Raw genomic sequence first — 16,367 nt, 5'->3', positions numbered from 1 at the left:
CCAGCAAAGGGTTGGTTCTTCCAGGCAGCCCCTAAAGCCACACAGGTGATTGGTAGGCACAACAAGGGATGACTCAGGGGGTGATTTGGAGCTCCATAACTTCCTTCAGCCACCCTAAATAAACCTAAAAACTAAGAGTGTGCTGTGCTTTCTCAGCAAAAGTAGCTTCAAGAGAGTCCTCGTAGGACAGAGATTGCCCTCTGAAGAGCAAGGTATGAAGTTCTGGAAAGCACCCAATCCTTGAGACCAGAAGGGAACTGGGCCTGGCTTCCAGGTCTTCCAAGCCTCTCATTCTCTAACACAAGATTTCCCTCCTAGCTAATAGGCCTATCACCCAGGCATGTCTGGGGCGAAGCAGACTTCCTTGATGCCAACCTCAGTAGATAAAGGATTCTCATCATCTCCCCCATCAACTCTCCAGGCTTAGAAGCAACTCCATCTTCCTTGAACTCACCTACTTCCCTCAAATATTAAAAAAGCATTCAAACTTCAATATGATGACTTGTAAAAGCCCCCAAAATATCTAAATACACAGAGTGAAAGAATAGGGTTGGGATATAAAAATGATGTCAATACTGTGACTACAGCTGTGAAAAATTCTGCAAGTGAGCAACTGTATCACTGTAAAGTAATAATGGAATACAAAATAAATGGAATATAAAAGCAGAAATCACTAGGGTGCTAGAAGTATGGTGATTCTCCTCTTATTTAAAGCTTATTTTGGGGGCAGCCCGGGTGGCTCAGCGGTTTAGTGCTGCCTTCAGCTCAGGGTGTGATCCTGGAGACCCGGGATCGAGTCCCACATCAGGCTCTCTGCAGGGAGCCTGCTTCTCCCTCTGCCTGTGTCTCTGCCTCTCTCTCTCTGTGTGTGTGTGTCTCTCATGAATAAATAAATAAAATCTTTAAAAAAATAAAGCTTATTTGGTATTGCTTTTATTGCTTGTCAATCAAAAAAAGTCAGTCAAAATGGAAACATGGACAAGGCCTTTTTTTCTGAGAACAGGGTTGTTTCTCTCTACTGGGCTTCTTATGTCTAGGCCTCCTTGAACTAACACTAGAAGCATGTGGCAACACTGACACTATTTGCACCCCTAGAGGCATCTCATGTAACCACTACCCCAGCTCTGTAGGGTGGGTATTACAAATTAACACCAGTTTTCAAAATCCAAAATCCAAGTGTCAGCAAAGTTAGTTTTTCTTGGAATTAATTTCTTTTTCTTTCTTTCTTTCTTTTTTTCTTTCTTTCTTTCTTCTTCTTTCTTTCTTCTATCTCTTTCTTTCTTTCTTTCTTTCTTTCTTTCTTTCTTTCTTTCTTCTTTTTCTTCCTTCTTTCTTTCTTTCTCTTTCTTTTTCTTTCTTTCTTTCTTTCTTTCTTTCTTTCTTTCTTTCTTCTTTCTTCTTTCTCTCTCTCTTTCTTAAAATAGTTTCTTTTTTTTTTTTAAAGATTTTATTAATTTTTTCATGAGAGAACAGAGAGAGAGACAGAGACAAAGGCAGAGGGAGAAGCAGGCTCCATGCAGGGAGCCTGATGTGGGACTTGATCCTGGGTCTCCAGCATCACACCCTGGGCCAAAGGCAGGCGCTAAACTGCTGTGCCACGGGGGCTGCCCAAAATAGTTTATTTATTTATTCATGAGAGGCACAGAGAGAGAGGCAGAGGCATAGGCAGAGGGAGAAGCAGACTCCTTGTGGGGAGCCTGATGCAGGATTCGAGCCCAGGACCCTGGGATCATGACCTGAGCTAAAGGCAGATGCTCAACCACTGAGCCACCCAGGCGTCCCTCTCCTCCGGTTTCCAAGGGAAGATCTATTCCAACCCTTTCTCCTAGTTTCTGGTGGTTATGACAGGCCCTGTGTTTCCTTGGCCTGAGGGACTTCACTTCAGTCTGTCTACACCTTCACATGGCAATCTCCCTTGTGTGCGTGTTGTCTGTGTCTCTTTTTATAAAGACACAAGTTGTATTGGATTAGGAACCAACCTAATCCAGTGTCACTTCATTTTAACTTGCTTATATCTGCAATGACCCTATTTCCAAATAAGGTCACTTTCACAGGCTCCCAAGGCTGGAACTTTTGTTTTTGTTTTTAAGATTTATTTGATCTATTAGAGACAGAGAGAGGTGGGGGTGGGGTGAGCAGGCAGGGAAGGACAGAGGAAGAGAGAGAGAGAGAGAATCTCAAGTAGACTCCCTGCTGAGTGCAGAGCCTGATGCAGGGCTTGATCCCTGGACCCAGGATTATGATCTGAGCCAAAATCAAGAGTCAGATGTTTAAGTGGCTGAGTGACCCAGGCACTCCAAGGCTAGGACTTTAACATATCTTTTTAGGAAACATGATTCAACCCACAACAGAGGGAGTCAAACCCAGTCTCTCTGAAACAAAAACTATGCTTTGGGTGAAGCCCTTGGAAATATTGATAGTACAATTAAAGTAGGGATTTTATAGGTACAAAATGAGGCAATAGATATTTGGGAAATCACTGCAATAGCCTGAAAATGCACACTGAATAATTGATGCATTAATAAAAAGCATCACAAGTACACTTGGAAATATTTAAATAAGCAATGCCTGAAATAATGTGAAAAATGGGTAATTCAAGTGCTGTAGATTGCAGCATATCTCCTGTGAATGCTGGGTTCATCAAAAAATGAATTCGGCTTTTCACTTTTAACTCTATGAGTACTAATTGGAGACTAAAAAGTGTTGACAGCCTCTTCCTGTCAAAGAAAGTGAGTGTAATTTGTTGGTAGTTTGACATCATCTCCATTATATATAGGAATAATTTATTCATCCCCTGTGCCCCAGAACATAACATCAAATAATGTCACAGATTCACACACACACACACAGTCACGCACACACACACAGTACAAAGGGAGCCACATGGATAGCTTAGTGTTCAGATGCAAGATTCAACTGTAATTTGTACATTTTTCTCTCAAGTATCTTCCAGCTCTGACAATCATTTCCATGATTTAGATTCAATCACAGGATCCTGATTTTGGCTGGAAAATCAAAATTGAAAGAAATAGTTTAATTTGCTGACTATACTCTACGAACACTGATCTTCACTTCGCCCAAATTTAAAATCTATGCCACATGATGGGAAAATTAAATTTTCTCATTGTTAAAAATGATCAGAATAATTCAGCAGCATGCCTCCAGGTTACAGTTTCTCTAATTACCTTGTGTCCTGAATTCTTAATTAATTATATTCTGGGATGTGAAAAAGTCCCTTTGTGCTCAGAGCCCAAGCCTTTTCCTGTGCTAGGTGAATTATTTACACGGTAAATCTTATCATAGCTTTTCAGTTTTGTTCTTGAAGTTGTTGCCCTTTTGGTCATTTTAATCTCATTCTTCTCAGAGTCAATTTCCTACCATTTAGAACAAGTAAGCCCACCGTTAGCCTTCCCACACACCTAGATCTCATCATCTGTCACTGAATTCCTTTGTGACCCAGTTAAATGCCATTTCTTTCTGGATCACAGAAATGATTCAGCCTTAAAATCTCTGCCTCAAGAGGTAGGACCTGGCATTGATCAGGGACTCGGCTTCATTAGGAGATGCCAGGACGAGAGGGATGATGAACCTCAGTAGCCATAGGTGGCTGCGTCAAAGCCCCTCCCTCCTATCTGTGCAAAACACATTTATTTTAGCAAGGTGCTCGATAATGTGCCAGAGAGCATTGTCAGAAAGCATGACTCCAGAGAACACCTGAGCTTGAACTCAAAGGATTTTTCTATTTTTATTAATAGTTTTAATCATTACTATCTGAACTGTTTCTCTAGTAGCCAGACGAGATGGGATCCCTGAAAATTCCCTTTCTGCACAGTGGAATCCAAATGAAAATTATGAAAAATAATATGTGGCTACCATTTGAGTGCTTATTATTTGTCAGACAGCGTACTGAGCAGTTTGTATGCACCGCATCACTGTTTTCTTGCAACCTACCTATCTTACAGACTATGCAACTGAAGTACAGAGCGATTAAGCAACTCAGTTAAGTTCACATGGCTAGTATGTATCTGAGTCCAAGTCAAAAACCCAGCTGTGCTTCCAGACATTAATGTGCATACACATATGAATTGCCTGGAGAACTTGTTAACATGAGGATTCTGACTCAGTGGTCTGGGATTCTGTATACCTAGCATGCTCTCTGGTGAGATCGATGCTGCTGGTCTGTGGACCACAATTTGAGGAGCAAGGAGGTAGACCCTAACTACATGTTTCCTCTCAATGGCCCTTCTTTGTTTTCAACTGATGAAAGTCCGTATTAGAAATTCATGTTTTAAGGATTACTTTGAGTTTTTCTACAGCACAGAGATAAACAATTTCAAGGCTAAAATATGTGGAAGAATGATCATTCAGACATGACCCGTTGTTAGAGGACCCTCAGCATTTAATCTGTATAGAATCTGCTTATGATTTTCTTGGTAACACCTAACTTTCCTGAACAATCTTGTTTAAATGTAGGACCTCAGAGCTGGACATTTAGTGTCTCATAGAGAATGAGTTTTTGGTGGTTCTACCAGCCAAAGGAAGGAAGGGAGGAAGGAAGGAAAGTACAATTAAAGGAACATGGAAAAAATGTTCTAGAATTTTCTATTTTTAAACTCTTGTTCTTGCTCAGCTTGTTAGGCTGTCTTGGCATTTGTGCCAGTTTGTTCCAAGGTATTATTTATTGTTAGATATTTAGGCTGTTCCAAATCTTATTAAAGACAGTACGAAATAGGCATAATTGGCTAAAAATTAATTAGATTTTAACAAGTAAAGGAATGGACACAAGGGGTGCCTGGTTGGTTTAGTCAGCCGAGCATGTGACTCTTGATCTCAGGATCATGAGTTCAAGCCTGACACTGCATGAAAAATGGAAATTACTAATTGCTATGAGTCTGAAGAAATGGAGGAGGGGCCATTGGTAGAAATTCCAGAGGGATTTTGCAGGTCCTGCAGGGACTGGCAGGTCTGATGCTATCCTCTGAAAGCCCTTCTTACCAGGTTGGCCCTTCCTCCTGTCTGGGATTGGAACTTTGGGAGGGGTTCCCACCACATCGGCATCATTTATGCTGAACCCCTGCATTTCTTCTGAGAGTCTGGAATTTTGGTACATGCCAGGCAGAGGCTTTAGGTGACACTAGTCTCCAATAAAGCCTTGGACGTTGAGTACCTAATGAGCTCCCTTGGTTGTTTCACGGCCATGAGTACAACCATACGCTGAGTCCAGAGTCCTAGGGAGTCATCAAAACTGGGAATTGGTGTTGGGGACCCCTGACCTGGGCCCATAAAAAGAAGTGACTTTTCACAGAGACCTCTTTCCAAGCTAGGAACTGACCCTTTTACTTTAAAGAACCAGTAAACAATAAAGATAGACAGCAAAAGGATTTTCTTTTCTTGTTTCCCCAACAGACCACTGCTATTTCTTAAGTGACATCTCTGGATTACTCTGTCATTTTTGAGGCATGGATGGAGATGTAAAGAAATTTTCTCTTTGTTAAGGGCGGCCACATGAAAGGCACAGACGTGAATGTTTTCCTGGTGCTCAACTCATGACCCTATTACTGTGTTGTGGGGTTGAAAGGCAGGAGACTTGGAACATTTTCAACACCTCTTTCCTCTCTGGAAATCCTTCTCACCGCAGTTACCAAATTCAGCAAAATGAGGGAGGATTTATGAGGTCAAGGGGATTTAGCGGGAGACATCATTGATGACATTTTCAATCAAGAATATTCAGTGGAGGGCTGGTATTGTACAGGGAACCAAAGATGATGAAGACATGACTCTGCTTTCAAGTAGCTCATGGTCTGGTTGGGGAGCCAGAGGGATGCTGGAGTTGGCGCATACTAGCTTGCAAGAGTCACTGTTGGTTATACTTTGTGAGCCCCTTTATGCTACCTTAGTAGGTTGAAATCAGCCACGATAGGAGTATCTATACCGTGAAAGTGGCCAAATGCACTAAATTGGTGCTCTCCTTCTTTTATCCGGTTGCTTAGCATTTACTTGCAGGATGACCTAGTGACCAGAGGATCTCCGTATACCTAGCTCTGCCAGCATAGTAAGGAGAAACTGAATGCCTAGCCAGGGCCTACTCTGCAGAGTGGCTCCATAATCCTGGTGAGGGCAAGGCAGGCAGTTTTGCAGCAGGCACAGGCAAGGGTCCACTCCAGGGGTAGCCCAGAGGACTGGGGAGCTGAGGAAGCTTTTTGCTGCTGGGGCTCACCGAGGGTTGTTCTGCCAGCAGGCCTGGGCCTCCTTCACCAAGCAAGGCAGAGGGTGCCCCTCTCCTTTTGGAGTCCTTCCTGGTATCAGGCTAACTTCTTGTAATGCCACTGTCTCTTCAAAATATCAATTTGTTCTCCACCCCAAGTTTTGTGTATATTTTGACTTTCACTCTGTATGGAGAATTTTCTAGAGCTTTTTGGAGGGAAATTCATGCTGTGTTCCAAACTTTAGGATTTTTTATTTGTTTGGGTGTTTGTTTTGTTTTTGTTTGGGGAGACCAGTACTGGAGAAGCTGCCTAGAAGGCATGGGGAGGTGTGGAGGAGACATTTCCGCAGAGGTAGGGCTTGAAGGCCCTTATTTTTCCAAGCCTCTAGGACTGTGCTCATTCTCATCAGGCAAATCCTTACAGAGTATGTGCCCAGTAAGAAGCTATGTAGGATTCCAACACATGTGCACCAGAACCAATGGAAGTCTTTCTGGAGGTAAGAAATCTCTGAAGAAACCACCATCCCCCGCAAAAATATGACTGCTTAAGTACCACAAGAGCAATCAACTGAAGGCGAATAAAAGAAAAACACTTAAAAAGGATCAACACAATTGCTAGTTTCATTTTTCTTTTTACTTGAAAACTTATTTTAACCATCAAATTTTGGCAATTACAAACCTGTACACTGTTGGTTTTTTTTGTTTTGTTTTGTTTTGTTTTGTTTGGCTGTCTTTTGTTGGTTTTTCTTTCATTTTTTTTCCTTTTCCTTTTTTCTTTTTCTTTCTTTCTTTTTTCTTTTCTTTCTTTTTTTTTTTTAGAAAAGAACACAAGACTGAATACAGCCAACAGCAATATATGCAGAAACAATTCATTTCTGTAAGGGACAAGATTCACTTGAAGTGTTAGCTTTCCCCTTTGCATAAGGTTTGGTGTGTGGTATGTGTGCAAGTTTAGGGGAGTTCGTGTGCGTGTGTGTGTGTGTGTGTGTGTGTGTGTAAAGAAATGACATACTTCATCCGAATTTGAAATGGCATAAAAATCAGGTACTTGGTAACTGGGAAAAATACACTTGTTTTAAAAAATGTTGATACAAACATTTTCTTGGAAACAGAGAAAGTTAAATGAAAACAGTAGAACCAAAGAAAGGTTACAGTACATTTTGAAATGATTAAAAAACCTCATTTTCAAATCGAAAATCCTGTGTGTGTGTGTGTGTGTGTGTGTGTGTGTAGTTACCTCAAAAGTTTGCAGACCAACAGCATGAGTGACTTAGAATTATATTCGACTCCCTCCCTCCCAAATTAAAGCATCCTGATAGGCATCAAATACAGTATCTACAAAAGCCTGGAAAATTGAAACCATTATATACAATTTTATAAACATTTTAAACACCAAAACATACATCTTTTACAAACCAGCCTGTTTGTAACAGGTAAATTTACAAGACAATCTCTCTGATACAGTGCTTAAAAAGAACTGCTTCCATTTCCTGAACACATCTGTCACCTCCCGAAATGCAGTAGTACGGGCTTGGAAAGTTGTTAAGTAGTAGCAATTCAGGTATTTGTTTGCCGGAAGGGTGCTACGGTCCATACCAATGGATCCAAACACACTTCAAATGACTGTACGATTCTCTAGTGCATCTTCAACACTGGAAGAGACTAATTATGGCCTTTGTGTAATATCACATACTTGTAATTATTGCTTTTCATTATTACATGAGGAGAGAAAATCTGACTCTTCTCCTACCTCTTAGCCAGCTGGCTATGTATTAACTGATGCCAAACCCACAAATGGTGACTTTAAACTCTAGAATTATGCAACCAGAAGCTTAAAGCCTTTGTGGATTTCCACCAGAATAATGTGCAGTTGAATGTCACAAGACAAAAACCAAGCATAAACACGTAACTGCCTTCTCACAGACCACACAAAATGAGAACTCTGAAGCAGCACCTCTTCATATCTCCATTTCTTACGGTTTGAAACTAAAAACATAAAACATAAAAGCAATGTGTGTTGCACTGGGAGGGTACAAGTGTGAAGAAACCAGACAATTATCTGGGCAGCCCATGCAAAATGAACACTAGATCTTCCTGGATTTGCTCCCAGGGAAGTGTTTTCTGGGTCTCACATGATTCTTTGTGGTAATCTCTTTTCTCAATTACCCTGACTTTGATTACATAGACACAGCATTGGTGGGGGCAGTTGGGCAGGGCGTGGGGGTGAATGGGGTGGGAAGTAAGTAGGAGTTGGCCAGTGGTGTATATGTTTTACTCACTTCTTTTTCCAGGCTGTGCTAGTGATTCCCGGGGGCAGTTCCAGATAAGTTCTAGGAATGCATCATAAATGCCCTTTCCAGGCCTTCCAACTGATTGTCTGATAGGGTAAACCTCAAATGCATAGACTTGACCTGCTCTTCCTACGAAGTCTTCTACAACGGCATCTCACAAATGGGCAGGACATGAGTAAATGGCAAGCTGGCATGGAATGGAACTCAGCAGCAAAACGCTTGCAGGAGGAAGCAAATGAACACATACTTTATTCATCTTTTACAACCCCATAGCTTCTGCTTACTACAGGACAAACACCAATGGTCCAGTCCAGCTACTCTCAACCTTACAAGACTGTGTGCAATATAGGTAAAGTGCCTGTAACAGGCTATGGAAAATGGCTCCCAGGAGGTAGCATGCACAATAGAAAAAAGGGCAAGACACTTATTGGCTTACATATTTTCCATGTGGTTCATCATGGCGGAGCAGGGAGGAACAAACACCAGAACTGGCAGTGGTAGGTTGGAGGGGTGCGCCGAAGGCTCGAGTAAAAAAAAAAAAAAGAGAAACAAAACTGCATCCAGTAGGTAACATTATAATCAAAGTTTTGCTATAATTGATGCCTGGCCTGAGTTCCCTTCTGTAATTATCATTCCATCCTTATTTTAGAAAACATTCATTTGGTAAAAGCAGCATTTTGATAAACGTCCAAAGAAATGTGTGAATTCTGTAACTGCATCTTTCCTGGGGATGGGGTGGGGTAGGAGGAGCTGCAAGGAAACATGAGATCCTAAGGATTCCAGAGAAATAATCTCCACGAATTCTCTCTTCTAGTATATTTCAAGGCAGGAATGTGGGAGGTCAGAAGGTTCCAGCAGAAGCAGGCAGATACCATGTCCCAGGAAGTTAGGTGGTGAACAATGTTATAGAGAAAGAATACTGGTTAAATGATGGGTTCTAGTTTAGCTACTTCACTTTCTGCATGAGCTTGGGCAAGTCTCATCCCCTCTCTGGCCATGTTTCCTCTTTTATAAAAAACAGAGATTAGACAAGCAGACAGCTCTTTGGGTCAGCGGTCACCCCACCCAGTTCTATGCTGGCCTGACCGCAAGCCGTCCTGTAACCTACAGGGAAAACTAGCTATCCCCCAAAAGTGAAAAGAGACCATGTGTTCAAAGGTAATGAAAACATAACACATGCTTGTCCGGTATACATTTAGCTGCAGAGCTACTCTGCAGAAAATCAGGGAGATCTGCTGAAGAAAGAGGTATTTTATCTAGGTCAGAGCAAAAAGAGTGGGCACAATTTTCTTGGGTGACTTCACAACAGCATTAGGATCTATTTATTCCTTCATTACCGTGTCACTCAGGCATTCTCCCTTGAGGAGATGCTGTGTAAGCAGTAGTGACTCATCGGCATTAATCTCGTTCTAATATTTCCTGGGGGCAAATGAATTGTTGGTTTTACTTTGATGGTTTTTATGTCATTGCATTATTAAAAGTGTAGCAGTGATTCTATTCTAGGCCATTAGTTCATCATTTTCTCTGTGACGCTTGCAAATGTGCTTCTTACCTAAGAAAAATACCAAAGACTTTATTCTCAAAAGCAGCCTCAGTGAAATTTCATTTATTTCAAGACCACAGTGCGGGTAATGCTTCCATGAGTAGGTCCAACCAAGAGACAGGGAGAGGAGAAAAGCTGAAAAATCTGTGAAGTGTATCCTCGACTCAGGAAGCTTGGGAATGAAAAGGAATTTTTTTTTTTTTTTTTTTTTTTACAACGAACTTCAGAACACTGACTCCTACAAAGAAGTGCCTGAACACAACTGAAGCAACTAAAAATATGTCTAAGTGGATGATACACAGATTCAGGACAGTACAATCAACACACCAATGCCATATGTCACCAGAAACCGTGGACACAGAGATTTGCTCATGAAGCAGATAGTGCAAATATGCATTTATTTACCATGGCCACTGTGCACGCAGCCATAATCTGATTGAAGCAGAAGAGGAAAGTCACTCAACTTAGTAACTTTAAGCTTTGAGTATTGGGGTTATCGTATCTCTGGCGGAATAATTCTCCTGTCAATTTTGGAAATTCAGGGCCAGAGCCCACATGTCAGAAGACAGGAGAACCCCGGGGTGTAATTAAACATTACACATCTTTCAAAGATGAGTTTAGTCCTGGAAAAACTATAACAAAATATTATTATTTTTTTAAAAAGCACAGTTTTGTTTTAAGTCAATATAAATGGCAGTACCTAAATAAAGTTAACTGAACCGGAGTAAAATATGGCATTTGGTGTTTCTCTAACATTGTAGAGATCAGAGAAATTGGAAGGTCTGCCTTGCTGGCAGGATTTTCAACACAGTCCACATCCTAAAACCTTCAGGTTAGCTTTCCTCAAGAGCAGCCTTATTGAGTGCAAGCACATTTATTTGTACATAGGCCCAGACACACAGACTATTATAATCTATACACGAGAACTACTCTACTTTCTTCTTTCTCAAACATAATTGCATTTATAGTGATGATGCTACCAATTTAAAATAACACTTAGACCTTATCTGCATTATCAAGAATTGTGATTATCCAGCTGAAAACTTTGAAAGTCCATTTCCCTTTTTCCCACTGAATTTGAATTCTGTTTAAACCTCTAAATGAACAATGTGCCCAAGTATGGTTTTTTTATTTACTCCTTTTCCTTCCTGATTCTCAGAACAAAGGCCAATTTCTACAGTGATATTAAAATTGTAGCTATAGCCAGGAATATTTACCGGAAAACACACAGAAAAAAAAAGAAACAGATAATCACATTCTTTCTAATGTCTGAACAATGCTAACCTTCCCCCAACCCACAAAAGCAAGCCCAAATATTCTCACATTCCTCTCCACTGATACCTTTCTCAAAGATCATAAAGCCCAGCTATATTATATTGGAGGCTTAACACAAACAAAAATAACTAAGCGTACGAACCATGTTACCCAAACCTAATTTTATAGCTGAAAACTGGACAGCTCATTAAAGAAAAATAGAATTGATTTTAAAGGCTTCAGCCCATTTTTTTGTTGATTTAAAAAAATTTCTCTTTTCTTTTGCCTAAGAGACTAACTTTTCCAACCATCATAACTACTATTTTCATCCCCCTCCCCCCAGTGGCTCAAAATGACATGCAACAGTGCCTCTTTGCTCGTTGCCAGTTATGAATACTGCTGGCTCTGCCGCTGTAACCCTTCCGGGTCCCAATACTGCACAAAGCCACACGAGACAGGCTGTGTAACCAAGCAGGTGGAGTGTATTCCTTCGTCGACACTCAGTGCCCGGTCTTGGTCGTAAACGCAGGTACCTACTGCAAGGCTCTCTCTGTCACTTCTAAGAAACAATCGGAGCCTTTCCTTGTCACCCAGCTGGAGTGGAGCTTGCCCATGCGCGACGGCAGGACTTGTGAAGAAGTTCCTGGCGGCACGTCTGGTGTCCTTCGGGCCACCGACTGCAGAGACAGTCGCCAGCGCGGCCAGCTTCCTTCCCGTGGTTCAGCCACAGACAGTGCCAGGCACCCCCGGCAGGTGCGCCGTCTACACCTGGGTCTGGTGCTGAGTCTCGATGAAGGGAATGTGCAGGCTGGCGAGGCTGAGCTCTCCCACGCTCTCGTAGTCACTCATGGCTGCTTCGGACTCGTCAAAGCCGCAGCTGGCCGACACATCCGAGGACGAGGTGCCTCTGGAATTGTGCAAGGACAGAGACACGCCGTCGGCGGGGCCCGCCGTCTCCGCGCCCTGGTTCAGGCTCACGGCAAAAGTACTAAACTCACAGGCGGCGGGCGGGCCCACCAAATCCGTGTCGTTGGGGAACGGGTGGGGGGGGAGGTACTGGCTGGGGTGGAACTGGGGCCGCCTCCTGCAGTCGGGGCTCAGCGTGCCAGCCAGCGACACGGGCTGGGAGGGTGGCAGGGCCTCGTACTGGTCCGGGAAGTCCTCCGGCAGCGGAGGCGGCAGCTGGTCCTGGGGCAGGAACTCCTCCTCGTGGGGCGGCGGGTACTCGCTGTCGATGTCATAGCCGCCCAGGTAGTAGTCGCTCTCCAGCTCCCGCGTGCTGCCCTGCTGCGCAGAGCCGCCCTCCTGGTTCTCGTAGTTGGGCACTTCCTCTATGTCCGACAGGCGGGCCCCGGGCATCCAGTCCGAGGTGTCCCAGTGGTAGGCTGTGGGAGAAGCGCCCTGATGGTTAATTTCCTCCAGACTGGAGCTGGGGTGCGCTCGGAAAAGGGGTGGACAGGGACACAGCACCTGACATGCAATTAACATCCAAGAGGCCCTAAGATGCCAGGGGCATGTGCATGCTCCTTACAGGGCTCTAGCAGGGACCAGCCATGCTCTGGCCCCTGGAGAATGAGGCGATGGCCACTCTGAGAGATAGATGGTGCCTGGCTGCTGCAGAGCCTCACACTCAGCCTTGCCGGGAGGGATGGCCAGCCCAGCCGGGGCATGCTGAGGAAACACGGTCCCAGCATCCCCTCCCCGCTATTTCCTCTTCCTTTCTGTGTGCTGGATGCAGAGCCAGGCTGGCAGCATGCTCCCAGAGAGGGGGCGGGGGTGTGGGCCATACTGTGGTCCACAGAAGGCAGGGCGATGCATTGCAAATGGATGAAGGACACGCACAGTGGGGAGGCTGGGGGAGGGATGCTGGTGGGACTTTCTCTTCCAATGCCAAGCATACAAGACACCTGGAACATGCAAAATTCAGATCAAAGAAACCCAGAAAGGATGGAGAGAGAGGGACAGGGTAAGGGTGAGCTCAACAATTCAAAACATGTAAGTAAAATGTGATGCTGGGGTCGTGGCAGAGTCACCTCGGTTGTAGTTCTGTCCTTGGTCCATGATAGACACTGTTACAAATACAAAGTGAGACGTAAAGCTGATAATCTAAGCCAGGTGAAGAGGGTAACACAGAACATTTTAGATGACTTGAAAAGACATGCTCCTATTTCTTCTTGTTATTTGGAAAATAAAAAACAGATAAATCCCATCTATACCTGGCCCTAATTGTATTAAGTCACCACTAAGAGTTACCTGATGGAAATCAGATTATAGCTTTGAATGATTTCTTACACATTTCCAGCTTATAACAGGTGCTCAGTAGGTACACGTGGAACATAAGAGTGAGTTTAGTAGTAATCTGGATTCCAACTGATTGGGTACTCTTCTCTTAGAGGGACTTTTATAAAAACGAGTACCCCATCGATTTAAAAACTTATGAGCTAATTTTTTTTTTCTCCAAAGTTTTAAAATGCATCCCAACCCCTAGAGAAACAGCCGGCATCCTCTAGATGTCCAGCTGATTAAAAGCAACCCCAGATCAAAGTAACAAGGAAGCCATAGTTTCAAAAGGATAACCCCCTACACCAAAGAAATGTTATGGAAGAAAAAAGTAAATACCTTCATTCTCTATAGTGTCAACTACATTGTTGACAAGCTGAATGACAGTCACAATGGATGCTTGTGGCCAGGAAAAGAAGACAGGGGGAAGGGAAGGACAGTTTCTGGTTAGTCACGTATTTCAGATATAAGCCAACTTCTCTTCACAACAACGGCAACACCAAAGGCTCTGCATGCAAACACCCAAAGCCTCCCCAGTCTGCCCATTAAGGAGTGCTCCAATGAACGCTCTTATCTGGGGGGTTCTGGGGGTACTTGGAACAGAAGGGCAACAGCAGCCAATCTGGGGCCAGTCCTCTGAAAGGCACAATCAGCAGGAATTGCTAGATCATAAATTCACACCTCATGGCCCAGTGAAATCAATCTGGGAAGGCAGTGGCTCATCAAGCTCATGCTAATTTCTCATTAATAACTCCCAAAGGCCCTCAGGGGAAGACCTCACATTCCCACAGATAATTATTTGCTGGTCAGCCGTGCTGCTCCAAACCAAATGCCAGAGCTGGGAGGATCACCTTTGCAGGAGTGATGGCTTCACACTCACATGATGATGCCACTGACCACCTAGAACCACCCAAGGCCCAGCTTCCACCAGTAAAGCACAGACAGGAGTCAGCAGCTGGCCTCTGAAATAGTTAGAATCTGGGAAGGAGAATTCTGTGCTCTCCATGGGTTGATTTAGCACCTGATAGCAGCAGTTTGCGGAGAGGTTATCAGGCTTAAAATGAATTTGTTGAAAATTCCTAACACCAACCACTTTGGTCAGGACCAACCCAGAAGGTTAAGCATGAAAGGCCAAATGTGTGAGCCTAAGGACACACAGAGCAGAGCCGGTACGAACAGTCAGCCAGGTAGCATTGCCAGAGCTCTGCCTGGAGTGGAAACTTCCATTCTCCCGTGCATCCATATAAAATGCAAAGCAGTGACAGCCTTTGTTCTGTTTGGGGATAGGGGCAGGAGTAAGCATCATGGCAGACAGATGTGGAGGTATGCCCCTGACCAACCCATCCTCCAGAGCTGGTTCCTCAGCTCCAAAAACCCAGTCCAGCATTCAGATCCTCTCCATAAAGATAAGTTCACAAGAGGTAGTGGTAGCAGCTTTGGGGGTGTCAATGAGGTCCATGAACCATATGGAATTGCATGCAACATTTTGGGTAAATGTGCATTTTTCTAAGTTGCTGATCCATAGTCACAGTATTCATAGAGTCTCCAAAGCCCAAAACCCCAGATGATTATAAGGGGACTTCAACTGAACGACGATGCCGCTTCTAGGGGAAGGAGTTTCTATGGGAAGGAGGTCTTACCTCTAAATGAATTTCTAATGATGGGGAGGTTGGGTATACAGGGAAGAGATTACAGCAGTAAAATTAGAAAAAGGAAAGAAATCAGAATTTTCTAGAGAGTATCATTTGGGATGAGGTGGTTCCCTTATGAGAAAAACCAAAGAGGATGCATTTTTGGAGGTCAGGGAACTTGATCCACCTCTGACACAGGATCCCTGGCCTGCCCACAGCTGCAGCTCAGTAGGTGCTCCCACAGCAATGACACCCAAAGATGGGGCCAGCCCAAATGCTGGTGAACACACTCCCAAGTCCACGATCAGGTCAAGAAACAGAACCGATCATATCACCCTCCTCCCACCCACTGACCACCAGCACAGGAGGCAGAACCCAAGCAGGGGGACACATGTCCTGAGCGCTTACCATTGTCGTCGCCAGAATCCGACTGGAAGGAGCTCAGGGACTGAACCTCAGAGTTGCTGCCTTTATTACTGCCTGCAAAGCAGGTCACTTCTCCGGAATCATCAACCCCTTTGTCTTTGCGGACAGCCAGAGAGAAAGCAGAAATGACACTGGTTACCTTGTGCGTTATGTCTAGCCCTCCCGCCCTCAGGGTTCACTTCTCAGAGCTCTTTCACTTGCTTCGAGAAAATAATTTAGCTCCACAATGGAAAATTGATTGTGTCACTGGGGGCAAAGGTCTGTCAATCAAGTGATTTACATTATGGATTCGAAACCCTTAACCCGCGGTAAATGAGCTTCCAAAGAGCTGACAGCCGAAAGTAGCTGTTCCCTCCTCAAAGTGAGGCGACTAAGTGAAGAGTGAAGGCAGGATGAAGTGGCTGGGTTGCTCTTTGCCATTCAGAGTTAATTTAAATCATTTACATGAACCGACGTGGTGTCAACACCAGGTTAAATGAGATTACTTATAAAATAGGGGTATAAATATTTTATAGGCGAGAATGCCATTACATTCATCCCAACTTCCATCTCTGGGGAGCGAGTGGAGTTCTCAGCTTTGCCTTCTAGAGGGCAGCGTCACATCATTTTTGGGAGTGACAATGTTCTGCAAATCTGTGTGGCAGGAGGGCAGTCAGTGGTGTGGACAGAGCTTTATCTACCCACTTCTTCCTTCTGGCTATGCAAGGACAGCCTGAGCAACACGCACTTGTGCATGA

General features: G+C 43.9%; 1 protein-coding gene and 1 long non-coding RNA gene across 3 annotated transcripts in view; one reads left to right on the top strand and one right to left on the bottom strand.

The window, feature by feature from the left end:
• Nucleotides 1–8,632, top strand: part of LOC121476373 — an 18,528-nt gene extending 9,896 nt beyond the window's left edge. The window contains exons 4-5 of one of the 2 annotated variants that reach the window (XR_005983930.1): nt 6,616–6,702; nt 8,497–8,624. This is a non-coding gene — a long non-coding RNA (uncharacterized LOC121476373). Of the gene's footprint in view, nt 1–6,615; nt 6,703–8,496 lie in introns of both variants that reach the window. The other variant, XR_005983932.1, reaches the window with a different exon arrangement.
• The window catches only part of FAT3 (FAT atypical cadherin 3), a 650,121-nt gene continuing 640,687 nt past the window's right edge, over nt 6,934–16,367 (bottom strand). Inside the window, 4 exon segments of the mRNA XM_041730335.1 lie at nt 6,934–12,678; nt 13,327–13,362; nt 13,913–13,972; nt 15,613–15,726. Of these exon segments, the coding sequence (XP_041586269.1) occupies nt 12,056–12,678; nt 13,327–13,362; nt 13,913–13,972; nt 15,613–15,726 (833 nt within the window). The 3' untranslated portion in view covers nt 6,934–12,055.

This window comes from Vulpes lagopus, chromosome 15 (assembly GCF_018345385.1).
Source record: "Vulpes lagopus strain Blue_001 chromosome 15, ASM1834538v1, whole genome shotgun sequence".
NCBI classification, from domain to species: domain Eukaryota; kingdom Metazoa; phylum Chordata; class Mammalia; order Carnivora; family Canidae; genus Vulpes; species Vulpes lagopus.
This window is presented reverse-complemented; position numbering and strand designations above follow the sequence as displayed.